The sequence below is a fragment of the Microcebus murinus genome, chromosome 9, assembly GCF_040939455.1.
Source record: "Microcebus murinus isolate Inina chromosome 9, M.murinus_Inina_mat1.0, whole genome shotgun sequence".
Lineage (NCBI taxonomy): Eukaryota > Metazoa > Chordata > Mammalia > Primates > Cheirogaleidae > Microcebus > Microcebus murinus.
Window position 1 is genome coordinate 15434468 of NC_134112.1, and position 14431 is coordinate 15448898.

Here is a 14431-nt window from a genome sequence, read left to right on the forward strand (position 1 = left end):
CCAAATTACAAAGTGAGCTTGCTCTGCAAACACAGCTTCAAGAGATTTCCTGAGTGCTTTCTCCTCTAAACCAGATTGCCACCTCTGAGCCCATCTGTGTAGAAACTTTGGAGCCCCCACTGCTTTAAAGCCTTTGTCTTCAACTCTTTGGAAGATAAGCCAAGTGCAACATGAAAGTGAAATGAATGCATTGATATGAGCTATCACTACACTGCTACATACTAGTTGGGTTAGATCTTGACTCCGTCAGTGATTAGTTCTGTGACCTTCACCAAGTTCCTTCAACTCAGTGACTCGTTCTCCTCATCTGTAAAATGGGTATAATAATACCTAAACTATAGGATTGTTGTAAGAATTAAATGAGTTAATATATCTAAAGTCCTTGGAAAAGTCCCTGCAACACAAGAAAGCCCAAAGTGTCAGTTATTGTGGGAATATCAGGAAGTCCCTAACTATAAGAGTTTTGCCACTAGGATAAATGGGGAGAAGGTAATGCCGATAACTAAGCTTGGACCGGTTTAAGGTAGGATTTGGGAAGCTTTGTGATTAAATGATGGGATAAAGAATTTTGTAGAATGGGGATGGGGGAAGAATCAATATAGAAATGAAGTGTTACTTAGAGAAAGTTTGGAGCTTTTGGAAGCATAACTGTGTCTTAAGTTAGGGATGTCAAATGGGTTTCAGTCATAGTTAATTTAGACACATTAATGCGCAAGTATTCGGAGGTCAAGTCTAGATTCAGCAGGATAGAATGCTGTGATGAGTTAGGATTTCTGAAGGCCCGGAGCATGACAGCATGCATGCAAATGTTAACTCCTCTACCCCTAAATGACTTACTGAGGACACGCACCTAGGTTTCTATCACTCTTCCAGCCTCTGCTCTTTCTGCAACATGCCACCTCCCTTGATATTTAAGAAGAATGTCATGAGGGCACTGGAACTTTGGGATCCAGTGAGAAACCAGGGTTTGATTCATGGTAATTCAAGAAGCAACAGTAAGACTCAAATGAGGGAAATAACACGTTCAGAGAGCCAGAGAGGCATATTAGTAAAGAGAGTTTGGTAACATTGAAGAAATGAAAAGAGAGGTGGTGATGATGAAATCTGATGTCTCAGCAAGGTAGGTCTACTCTTCTTCAGGTTACAGGTTAAAAATGCTTGGAAAATTCTACTAAGTGAAGTATCTCAAGAATGGAAAAACCAGCACCACATGTACTCACCAGCAAATTGGTATTAACGGATCAACACCTAAGTGGACATATAGGAGTATGGATATATCGGGTGTCGGGAGGGTGGGAGTGGGTAGGAGGGGATGGGTATATACAACCACAACGAGTAAGATGTGCAACGTTTGGGGGATGGACACGCTTGAAGCTCTTACTTGAGGGGGGAGGGGCAATATATGTAATCTTAATACTTGTACCCCCATAATTCGCTAAAAAAAATAAATAAAATAAAAATGCTTGGAAAGAGAAGAGACAGAAAGTTATGGGAGTTATTGGTAAGAAGAATCATTATGGTTTTGGTGTGTTGGATATGTGGCAATACAGACCGATAATTCAGCACCTGTTGTGGATACTACTTCGTATGACCAAGTTAAAGTTTCTGCTATATAGAGAAGTTTGGCATTTATCTTTCAGGAGCAGGTTTTAAGTATCCATGCTGTTAAGTGGTTAAGCCTGTTGGTGGTATATCTTTGTGGGGAAGGCCCTGTGGGGAATGGGGTGGAAGATTGGTGTTGAACCTCGGTTCTGCTACTTGCAAAGGGAATGATTTTGAGCAAGTTTTCTGACCTCTCTGAGTCTCATCAGTTCATTCATCTGTAAGGTAGAGATGAGCAGGCTGTTGTGAGGATCACGTGAAATAAAATACACAAAGTCCCTACTGTAGTGACTTCCAGGGAAGAGGTTCTCAGTAAAGGCTAGGACCCCTCCTGCCTCTGTCCCTGGCCTTCCCATCTCTTCTCTGTTACTGCTGCCATCCAAGGCAGCTGGCATCAAGATGCCAGTGTGCTGTAACTCAGCAGCCTCCAACCTTTTTGGCAACAGCGCCCAGTTTCATGGAAGATAATTTTTCCATGGATGGAGGTGGTGGGGGAGGATGGTTTCGGGCTGATTCAAGCACATTGCATTTATTGTGCAAACTCTTTGCTAATCTGTATTTGCAGCTGCTCCCCAGCGCTAGCATCACCACCTCAGCTCCACCTCAGATCATCAGGCATGAGATTCTCATAAGGAAGGCACCACCGAGATCCCTCACATGTATGTGCAGTTTACATTAGGGTTTGCATTCCTATGAGAATCTAATGCCGCTGCTGATGTGACAGGAGGAGGAGCTCAGGCAGTGATGCGAATGACGGGAAGTGGCTGTAAATACAGATGAGGCCTCGCTCCCTCGCCCTCTGCTCACCTCTTGCTGTGTGGCCCGGTTCCTAAAGGCCATGGACTGGTACCCCGGGGGTGGGGACCACAGCTATAACTCACAGAGCTCTGGATGCTGTGTTATTTTCCTTCAAGGAGAAAGTGTGGGCCAACAATGTCATCTAATTTTAATTCTTTTATTTTTCCTTACACCCAGGAGCAGTTTTTGTTGTTTTTGCTATTTTATTTATATTATATAATTTTTAGAAACATGAAAAGCAAAGAACTATGATTTGAAATTTAAATTAGGGTCTTTAAGCAGGGGGGGGGGCTGTGAATGATTTCTTCCCCCACTGTTATAGTTAGACAGCCTAGAAGATATGCCCCTTTTAGGGCATAGTAGCTTTTAGGTATCTTGAATGAGAATATGAGAATAATGGTCTTGATGTATCACATTTAGTTCCCATGAGAAGGAAAAAAGCCATCCATGGTGGCGACAGAGATATCAGACCTCAGGAAGGGATTTTCCTAGGGGTCTCTAATAATCCACTTGCCATCCTTGAGTCCTATTTCCTCAGCCTTCACACAGACAAAACAGGCACCGGACGGGAGTGTGGTGAGAGCTGAAGAAATAACTCGGAAATCCCCTTCTGCAGGTTCAGGCACACGGTGGGTGCTTAGTAAACATTTGTCCCTTCCTTTCCTCCCACTCTCTGAGACAAGAGTGCCTGCTCGCTGCTGTATGCAGTTGTAGAACTGAGGATTGGACTGTTGCTGCTTGCTCAGAAGAGGTTTGCACACTTCCTGGGCCTCTGGAAACTGCTGCTGTCTGATGAGGAGTTGTTGCTTCCCAGTGTCCTACCTGATCTAGAGTGACAAAAAGTGTATGAACTAGTGGACTTTGAGAATTGAGGGGGAAGAGCCATGTGGTAAATGCTAGGTGCCCTTCCCCTCTGACCTTTAGGATTTTTTTTGTGTAAGTGTGTCTGTGTGTGTCTGTGTCTCTGTGTGTCTGTGAGTGTGTTGGGAGGTCATTTGGGAGATCTAGCTTTAAATTATTTGTTTTTTATTTTTTATTTTATTTTATTTTTTTTTGAGACAGAGTCTCACTTTGTTGCCTAGGCTAGAGTGAGTGCCGTGGCGTCAGCCTAGCTCACAGCAACCTCAATCTCCTGGGCTTAAGCAATCCTGCTGCCTCAGCCTCCTGAGGAGCTGGGACTATAGGCATGTGCCACCATGCCCGGCTGATTTTTTCTATATATATTAGTTGGCCAATTAATTTCTTTCTATTTATAGTAGAGATGGGGTCTTATTCTTGCTCAGGCTGGTTTTGAACTCCTGACCTTGAGCAATCTGCCTGCCTCGGCCTCCCAGAGTGCTAGGATTACAGGCGTGAGCCACCACGCCTGGCCAATGTTTTCTTTTTGACTTCGATTTCTCCCTATCATGTTATACTTAGAAGGCCTTCCTCAATGTATGATAATATACCTGTTAGTGCTTGACAATATTTTCTTCTAATATTTTTATGATTTGTTTTTTTATATTCAGCTCTTTAATTCATCTGGAATTTATTTATGTTCGACATGAGGAAATGATAGACCTTTTTCTCTACAAATAGTTAACCCAATATTTCTAAATGTATTCACTGAATTTTTTATCCTTTGATTTGAACCAAAATTTTCTCTTATAGTAAACACTTATACTAGCCTGAGCCTATACATTCTCATTATTTCTAATTTGCAGTATTTCTTGGCTAGTCTCCCTTGTTGCTTTTGTTTGTTTGTTGCGTTTATTTTAAAAACACCAGTCTCTCCTGTTTTTCTACCTATATTTCTTACCACTTTCCTATGTGGCTTAGTTTCTTATCCTAAGGAATATTGCTAATGCCACTTTGTAGCCCCTCATGTTGCTTATAGTACATTGTCTTTGATTTATTATTCATGGGCCTGCCTTGTTTATTCCACTATATTATGCATTTTTTAGAATTAAGCACTAGGGACTTGTTTTAGTCATCTTTGCATTTCTGGGTGACCAGTGGTTAGCCTTGGGCTCTGTGTATCCCACGGGCTCCTTGAGTGTTTATTGAATTGCAGGGAGTATCAGAAGATGGTGATGAGAACTGTCTGTCTGGCTTCAGTAATTCTGATATTGTCCCTATGAAGTGTATTAATACTTTAGTCGAATAGCTCTAGTTCATAGTTGAACAAACAGTTGAGTATCTGTTATGCATCAAGCTTTGTACCAGGTGTTTTGGACACAAAGACAAATACAGCATAGCTTCTGTCTTTAAGTCATGCATTGGAGGAAACAGATGTGTAAATAAATAAAGGCAGTGTAGCGTGACACTTGCTCAAAGCCACACAGCCTGTGAGTGGTGGAACTGTGATTAAAGTTCAGGTCTGTTCAACTCCAAAGCCACCAAGGAAGATGCTTCCAGAATGCTGGAGTTGCCTCTGCCTCCTCAGAGCAAAGCAACAGCCTTGCTCTGGTTATTAACTGGAAAGGGACGTTTTCCCTTGAACACATTATTAAATCACATAATTTTGTTTTGTTCACACATTAGGTCCTCCAGAAGCTGGGGAAAGCTGATGAGACAAAGGACGAACAGTTTGAAGAATATGTCCAGAATTTCAAACGGCAAGAAGTGAGTCCATTTATCTAGTTTCTGGAGTGGGAAATGGTTTAACTGTGTTTGTGTTTTGGTAAATAAATAAAATGCATTAACATTGAAGAAAGAACAGATGGGGTTGGTGTTAGCTTGAGGGTAACACTTGCTAATTCTGTAGAATTTCTTGTGGGGGATGAGGGTAGAAGCACTGCAGGAAGATACTTTGGGTTTTAGACTCTCAAGAGATAAAGACTTTGCTGTTCTCGGCTTTGTCAGTACAGATGACTGATCAATCTACAGGGAAGATGATTCTGATGATTTGTGTTCCACTAAATATTAGAGAAGCAGTAGGGGGCAAAATGACCTCAATTGTTGCACAATTCAAGATCATGTATTCTCAACAGTGATTGAATCTCCCCCAAACAGGGCTGAAAATTAGATCTTGGTGGGCGAACAAAGCTTACTTTTTAAATGTATAAACCATAGATAAACATACATTTGATAAGTAGGTGTATGGTGTATCTATGGCATTAAAATCTCATGGGGGTGTGATTAGATAAAAATATCTAACAAGATTCCTCAGGGGAGGTGATAATTAAAAAAAGATTGAGAAACATGGTGTGTGATGTTTTTTCCTTTAGTGAACTGCTGTGTGTTTAACAGACACTTGGATAAAGAAAGTACTTTTTAAATATTATCTGTTTTGACCTCTAAGGCCTGGATAATTGCCTAGCATATAACTCTTTAGACAGAGTGCATGAGGGTTGGGAAGGGAAGATAGCAGCAGGGCCCTCCGAGGTTAGAAGAAATGCTTGATGTTTTGGTAAGGTCGGGGGGCGGGGGGAGGAATGGCAGGGGCAATATATGTAACCCTAACAATATTTGTACCCCCATAATATGATAAAATAAAAGGAAAAAAAAAGTTAATAATGGAAAAAAAAAAGAAAGCAGCCTCAAATCTAGAGATCATACTTGAGGTTGGGTGGGAAGAAGCCAGGCCTGGAAGACTCTGGAAAATGGGGACAATGTAAGGACATGGGTTTATTTTCTTGCTATCATTGGAGCTACCAGTGTCCACAGAGGAGATCGTGGCCTCAGGGATGACAGCCGATAATGGACAATCAACACATATTTCATTCCACTCCCTTTGCTCCTGTATGCAGATCCCTGACCTTGGAGTTTCTTTCTTCCATATGTGTATCGGGGTTCTTGCTGTTTCTCTCACTGGAGACATGCTATTTCTCTTCCTCTCCAAGAGGGATTATAAGATCCAGGAGGTTTGCAACCATGTAGACCAACGTCCACCAAAACACATTCCTGAGTGTCTCCAGTTTCATCCCAGGGCTAAGTAAGAGTTAACAGGTGCTACAGGTACTCAATTTACTGTGAATGACAGTGATAATGTTCTGTCCGGAAATGAGAAAAGACAGAGGGGAGTTGGAGAACAAAACAGTAACAGAAAAATTGATCAAGGCCATATTACTGAATATTGTAGAGAGCTTTGGGTTAATGAAGGTAGAGAATTCCCAGGGAAATGTTGGATCTAGGCCCACAGAATAAGTTGCCCCCCTAGTCTCCTGTAGGACAACAGAGTCTATAGTACGTCAACGTCTGTTCCCATTTGGTGACTTTTCACACATCTTCTCCTGCACGTGGGTAGCTCTTGTGACATGGAAAACGTCCGGCAAGCTGGGATGCGACCGCTTGCTGCCTCTCTGTCGCTCCGCATCCCCTCAGGCCCGTGCATGGGGCGGTTGAAGGGCACGCTGCTGTGGCCCCTGAGTGCCGGAATGCCCCCGGCCCACATGCCACCACCTGCTTCTGGGCCCCCACGCTGATGTCTGCTGTCCAGGGGTGCTTGGCCACCTCCTGTGATCTGGCAGTGCTGCTTACATGATCCTGATTGGGTAATTTTTGAATCCCACTGTTGCTGATTGGATGTTAAAGCTTGATGCTGATTGGATGTTAAAGCTTGATGCTGATTGGATGTTAAAGCTTGATGCTGATTGGATGTTAAAGGTTGATGCTGATTGGATGTTAAATCTTGTAGTTGATTGGATGCTTTTGGAGTCTACAAGGGTATAAAAGCAGGAGGAGAACAAGGAAGGGGGGCAGAAGATCAGAAAAGGGGAAGAGAGCTGTAACACTAGCTGTGTTGGGCCTGCTCTGGAGGAATAAAGGCTGTTCTCTGACTGTGTGCTGCTGGGTACTTTCCCAGTCAGGAGCTGTAACACTAGCTGTACACATTGCCGCAACACTTGTACAGATCATTGTCTTGGATGGCAGGAGCTTCCCACAGTTAAACTTGTCAATCAGTGCACTGTTACTTTGCAGGGCAATCCTAGATGTTTGCTTTAAGAGATTAGATGTAGATTGAAGAAGTATCTCATGTTTATAGGTTTTCGTTCTTGAGAATTTACATTCTACGCTTTGAAACTTTGTCTTCCTGTCTGGCATATCCTTATGGAGCTAATTAGTTCTTTGCTATTGGATTTTTTTCTCTATCACTTTTATGGCATTTTGATGTACTTAGCATCCCAGAAGGCCAACTCGGGAGGTATCGGGTTCAGTAATGCAGTCATGCCTGGGAAGCACTTTGCCTTTTCTGATTATAGTGGGTTTTTATTAATCTTTTTATTCTTCCTGCTGAACCAGGTAAGGATTGTTTTTTGTCTAAGATACTAGAGAAAAGTCCAGCTGGTTAAATCATCAATTACATTGGTTAAATGATTTGCGCCACTAGGAACAGCAGCATGGGTTAATTTTATAATGCTCTTGTGCTATTTTTATCACCATACAGAATGTATTTTTTCAAATGTTATGGGGCAAATAGTATATTATCACTCTTGAAGACCAACACCTTCATTCTCCCAAGAATATTAGTAAGTTTCGAAATCTGGATAAAACTTCAAAATTTGGGGGAATTTGAACAAACAATTCTATTTTATTAGAGTGAAGTGAATAGACTAGAAATATAGAAAATGTTTTTCAGAGAATCTCTTGACCACCTTTGGTTCACTTTGAAAATATATTTACATCAGAAACAGCTTACATTTCCACATCTTCATTTTGGTATTTTTTTGTTTTATTCAGAAAAGGGTAAGTTATAGACACAGAGCAGTGAGGAGGGAGGGTACCTTACTCTGCCTGTTTATTAGAGGGAGATAAGAGGGAGGGAGGACAGGAGGGAAGTAAAGAGAGGAATTTATTAATCTTCTATGGAAATATTAAAATGAAAGGTTGATAAGTAAAGCTGAAGGCTGAATTTATTATATCAATGCTCTGTAGAGAGAAAAAGAAAAATCTTTTTCATCCCCAGTATGTATGGGTGATCAATTCACATTTGTTGCATATGCCAAAAAATGTTTGGTGCTTATGTAGAAACATTAACTTAGGAAGAAGGATCTAGCAGGATTTAGGTTACCTCTGCAGGGTCTATTCTTACCATTAAGGTAATGGTGAATTGTTACTCTGTAAAGGCAGAAGGCATTATCTAAAAGCTGTATACACTCCAAGGGCATTGTCTGACCCAGGAATTCTAGATTCCATATTTTTTCTATCAATATATATTTTTCATGCCCCAAAGGTACTATTGACAGTATAATATGAACCATATTTGGATTTGTGCATTATAGTATAGTTGTCTGACCACACTCAAGTCGTGTTTAATCAAAATGCAGACCATTCTAGAATACTCCAGAAAGTGTTCAAACATTTTGGGGCTTGATGATCTTGCTTTTAGATTCCCTTTTATAAAATCATAAGAGCCTTTGTAGTTATTGCTTGTTCATATTAGAAACAAAGGCGGTGGAAAAGTCTATGTTTGACCTTTGGCTTGGAGCTTAGCTATATTTTATTCCAACCCCAGATTACCTTTTTGATCCCAAACCTCTTTTCCTAAGAGGTGGTTTGTGTGAGATGGAGAGTGGATGAAGGGTCTGCACGTATTCTCTTGGTTGTTGTTCACTGGACAGTGTCCATTGCTGTAGTTTTTGTGGTCCAGATTTCATAATCTCTTAATGCTTAATTAGGATAGGAGGAAGTGAAAACCTAAGGGTAGAGCAGCAGGGAATAATGTGAACTCCTCTACAAAGGTCTTGGAATTTTCCATGATGAGCACTAAGGAGAGCAAGGAGTATAGAAGTCCAACAGGAAGAACAAAAGCTGAAAATCAACATTTCCTCCCCAGAAGGCTTTTTTCCCTGTTCTATTTTCTCTTCCTTACCAGAGCTGCTAACAAGTAGCAAAATTGACTGGTGTGAACATCAGCTACTTTCATCCATTGCCTGCTGACGGCTCCCTTAATGAGTAGAGAAAAGGTCACACGGTGGAGGGAAGGTCCCTGGCTTCTCTCTCTCCTTCCTGCTAATAAACTCACCCACTAAGATGCGACGCCTTTGGCAAGTGTGTGATTTATACAAAATACACTGGGGGCTGGTTGGGCCCAGATAACCAGCTATTTAATCACATCTTAGTGAGTGCAGGTGTGAGCACCCTAATCCAGGGCCAATCTAAGACCAAGGGTTCAAAAAGAAGGGAAGGGGAATCTTGATTCTCTTCACATCTCTACGACTTTTCCATTCCCTCTTTGAAGGACTGGAGCGGTGTTGTTGAGCTCCATGGCCATGACTGAGTGATGGCCTAAGTTTGTCATAACACAAACCAGTAAGAAAAGAAATCGTGGGACCTCAAACTCTTCTCCAGTTGTGAGAATTCAGACCAACTGACTCTAATGAGTTAGATACTCCAGTGGCTGTTGAAAAGTTGGGCCAAGTCCTCTCCTTACACTGAACTAACTCCTCCTGGGCACAGGATTCCTGGTTTGCTGCTTTCATCTTTTTATTTCTGGCAGGATCCCTACAGAAGTGAGGCCCAGTATAAGAGGACTCACAGGATGTTGGCTTATGCCAACATTAGTGATAACTTTCATCACTTGGTTAATAAAATGGGATCTCCCAGTTATCTCCAGTACAAAGTTAATAAGTATTTTGTATTTTAAAATTAATAAATATTTAATAAGCAATTAATTATTACTTAATAAATATTAATAAATATTTTGTAGGGATGTACATTGAGACTCTGTAAATATCCTCTTTCTCATCAAACTTTCACCTACTGGTTTTATCCACTGATGCAACTATTATTCTGATGACTGCTACATGGTGATTTGTTTCTAATTCTTTCTAAACTTATTAATTAGCGTTCTACTCTACGGTAAAACTTTTCCTTCTTTATTAACTAATTATATCGGTATATATTTATGGATTCCTATTTTATTCAGTGGGTTATAACATACAACTGTTACTAGTTGTTTTGGAGAGCAGTTGTGCCAAATTTAGCTGGTGGGAACTCCTGGGAGTTGACTCCCATGTGCTTTTGGCACATGTGCTTCATTCTTTGAGGACTTTTAAAACTTTTTGGCATAAGCTATTTCAGGCCCATGCTGTGTTTTTTCTTACCCAGCCTTAGAATTGGCTGTTCCTCCAAGGAGTCTCTTTTAGTAGAGAATGGCATTTAGAAACTAAAATGTGGATACTAGGTGTATTCTTTGCTTCTAGGGTGTCATGCTTCTAGGCCTTGTAAATTTTTAGAATATAGGTGCATGCACACACACATGCATATGTATATGCAATTATGTATACCCATAGACATCTATATTATCTATTCACCCATCTATCTGAAACCACGATACCTCCAAGTATAATTCCGTATCTCCTGCTTTAGTTGAGCCTTCTCCCTTTCTATATTTGTATTAATACCTCTTCCTTTGGGAGTGAGAAAGCTGGCTTTCCTTATTTTCAACGTATGTATTTATTGTGCCTCCTCCTTTATGTGACCAATCTCCTGACCATGCTGGCCATCTCCTTGTCTCCTGTCTTGCAGCAGTCGGGTGTCCCGTCCTCTGTAGCTCTGGGTTGATTCATATCCACCTGCGCTTTCCCCCTCCCCTCCCTTCCCCTCCCAAGGCCTGCTGACCAAGAACAGCTACCCACTCAGCACACCGGCTGAGTGTTCCCTCTTGCCTGGTGGTAGCCCACTAACAGTTCTTTCTGCCCCCATTTCTGGCATTAGGCCTTCTGAGAGTTTCCTACATCAACTAACTCTGGCTGTGCACCACAGGAAATATCCCAGTTATTTAAAACGTTGGTACCTGATTCAATTTTATAATGGAATTTGTAAAAAAAAAAAAAATCTGTGGGACAAATTGACCCAGGGGCTGCACTACACTAAATGTATAAACATTATTACACATGTAAGTATAATAAATAGTAAGCATTATTAATGTCCTAAAAGAAAGGTAGCAGTTAATGAAGCCATATTAACTTAGTGGGCAGTCTGCTTTTTAGATTGTACTGGGATGGCAATTATCGAATAAAAATGTATGGTTTGTTTGCATTTACCTTTAAAGAATTAAAATGTAGTTCTTGGGTTTTAGGAGCACAAGATCCCTGCTTGAAGTCTCCTTTGTCTGCGCCTCATGCAGTGACCCCACGATTCCCAAACCACTCATTTTTAACCAATGTCCCCAACCTTATCAGGAATTTCTTATGAGAAGTGTGGTAGTAAATTTCACAGGATGGCAGAATTGGCTCTAATTGCCCCTGTTTCACTGTGGCCACCAAGGGCAATCACAGTACAATTCTCAATACAGGGATGAGGAGGGCTTAATGTGCAGGGCAGCACAGATTGCAGGTTTATTATTTATAGAGCATGTTCCTTCCATTGTTGATTTTTAGCACTTTTATCTAAAACAGACATTATTTCAGATTGTATATTTGAGAAAAGGAGAGTAGAAAAATAAGATATTTAAATTATGTTAATACTGATATAACAGGGCTCTTTATAATTGCAGTGGTCAAAATATTTAAACTGTGGTGTCACAGCATTCATTACATCATTCAACAATATGTTCATAAGTGTGGATTAAGTGGCTGATCACCTTCATGTTCCATTTATTGCCTGTGGGTGGATGTCTTTTGGCAGAACACAAGAAGTTGTAAATTGGATCAGGTTTATCTTTGGGTCCTCTTTCCAAAGGGCAAGGCTGTTAAGTGGAGGGTAAAGAAAATGTTTTGATGCTGGATAAAGACCCACCAAGGTCTTAAATGGACGTGGCAAAACAGGGGGACAGAATGCTGGTGACATTTCAGCAAAGAGTGTATAAGGGAAGCTCCTATTGAAAGTCATGACCTCATATGAAATCTCTCCAACAGCAAATGAATAGTCAATAGCTCAAGAAAGCAACACAGAAATGGGGTGGGTGATAACATTTTCTTTCCTTTAATAAAGTATAGTAAAAAAAGAGTGATATGTGGAGGGGTGTTTTCTACTTGACCTGCACTTTTCCAAAAATCTCTCTTTTGCCATTCTTTAAAAAAGTATGTCTGGCTCCACACATACATTTTAATGCAGAAAAATCTATGACCTCTTGTTTGGGGGAGTTTCCTTAAGTTACCCTCCTAAGAATATATATTTACATGACTTGTAGCAGATTCTACTTGTTTGGTCCTTGCCTTTATTCAGTCCTCCACCCTGTAGGACACGGATTATTTGTAGCTGCAGTTTGTTTCGGGCTTCTTCTCACATTCAGAGCACTGCACCTTTCTTTGGCCATCCCCAAGGATTTGATCACACTTCTCTTTTTGGTATCTGGCAGAGCTCAACAGCCTATCAGCCAGACAAATGGCTTTTCTCTTTAGGGGTCACACTGAGGAGGCCTATTTGAATCAAGATGCTCTGATGGAAATAAACACGGAAAGTTAGTTGATGCAGTGAGTAGCTGGTGGTCTGTGTATGATGGAATCATTTAGGGACCAAACTGCTTGCTTTCAAGCTATTATCTACTTTCCTACCACAACTGCTTCCTTATGATTGGACTGCCCTTCCCTGACCTTCCGTCTCCATGTGTCCAAGTCCCAGCTTTCTGTAAGGTCAACTGACAAGACGTGTTCTACATGCTGTTTCCCCAGTGCCCCCAGTCAGGAGTTTCCTTTTCTTTGGGTGCTTCAGTAGTACATTATTTGTTATCCAGGTTTTTTTTTATATGACAGTTATTTAGAGGTGTATCTCTGTCTTCATTGGGTTGTAAAATATTGAAAGGAAGACATCCCGTCTTAGTCATTAAAAAAAAAAATTCCACAGCTCTAGCACTTCCCAGGTGCCTAAGTACATCCCAGCTTGATTTGCCTCTTTGTCACACATATTCTCTATATTTGTCCTTTGCTTTGCGTATTATGTCCCTCCTGACTCATTCAGTATCAAAGACCCTCTTTATTGTCATCTGCTCTACCTCTTTCATTCTAATTTTTGGCAGGAAAATATCCCTTAGAGAATGTCTGACATGGCCCTGGCTAGATTCCAACGTGGGGGATGCAGAGTAGAGCAAAGCTCTGGCCCTTCTTGGTCCCAAAGTTGTCCTACCTAGTTCCACGGTGCCCATAACTACCATGTTTCCCCGAAAATAAGACCTACCCATAAAATAAGCCCTAGCAGAATTTCTAAGCATTGGCACAATATAAGCCCTACCCCGAAAATAAGACCTAGTGATGGGCGTGGCTATGCAGCATATCTGCACATCCCATGCATTTTGTCGCAGAGTGGAAAAGAAGACGAGCAGCCCTTCTCATCTGCCCCATGAGAGTTCTATTGCTCTATTGCTTGACATGAGAGATTGGGGCTAATGGTTCTAAAGGAAGTAGAGTCGCAAGAAATTCAGGATGGAATTTGGGGTTTGGAGAGTTATGATGATGTTCCAGAAGAAGATGACTTAACTATATTTGAATAAATGTAGATTGTTGGACCGCACTTAAAAAAAAAATAACACACCCCCTGAAAAATAAGCCCTAGGGTGTCTTCTTGAGGAAAAATAAATATAAGACCCTGTCTTATTTTCGGGGAAACAGGATAACTGCTGGCACTTACAGTAGTTTCAGTCTTCTAAGAGCTTTACACGCTGTACAAACTTAATAAAATAAGTAATTTTGATTAATTCAGAAGAATATTTTTTTTGTTCTTGAATCCTAGTTAGGTTCTCCAATTTCTAAAATTTAATATATTTGAAAAAAATATGTTTTGTTTTGGAGCAAGGTCATTCTTCTTTGATAATACTTTCACAACAGAGGATTAATATATTTAATTGAGATATCAGTTAATAGCCTCTGAGAAACTTCTGAGGGAATTGTGGGTCTTGTTGCCTGAATTTATATTGGGTTTCCATTAACGTTTAAATGAAATAATTGTACAGTATGTTATAAGCAAATTGTACACATCTGCATCTCCGGAAGTAAAATTTACCTAGAGATACTATCTTATCTGTTTTCTGCTACTATAACAGAATGCCACAGATGGGGTAATTTATAAAGAAAAGAGATTTATTTCTCACAGTTCTGGAGGCTGGGAAGTCCAAGAATATGACACCGGCATCTGCTTGGCTGTCTGGGAAGGCTCATCCCATGGCGGAAGG

At 40.8% G+C, this 14431-nt stretch overlaps 1 protein-coding gene across 5 annotated transcripts in view; it reads left to right on the forward strand.

Moving 5' to 3' along the window:
- The window catches only part of AMPH (amphiphysin), a 220668-nt gene that overhangs the window by 90267 nt on the left and 115970 nt on the right, over positions 1-14431 (forward strand). For all 5 annotated transcript variants that reach the window (XM_020289907.2, XM_076006299.1, XM_076006296.1 and 2 more), the window contains exon 2: positions 4924-5004. In XM_020289907.2, coding sequence (XP_020145496.2) covers positions 4924-5004 — 81 coding nt within the window. The remainder of the gene's footprint in view (positions 1-4923; positions 5005-14431) is intronic.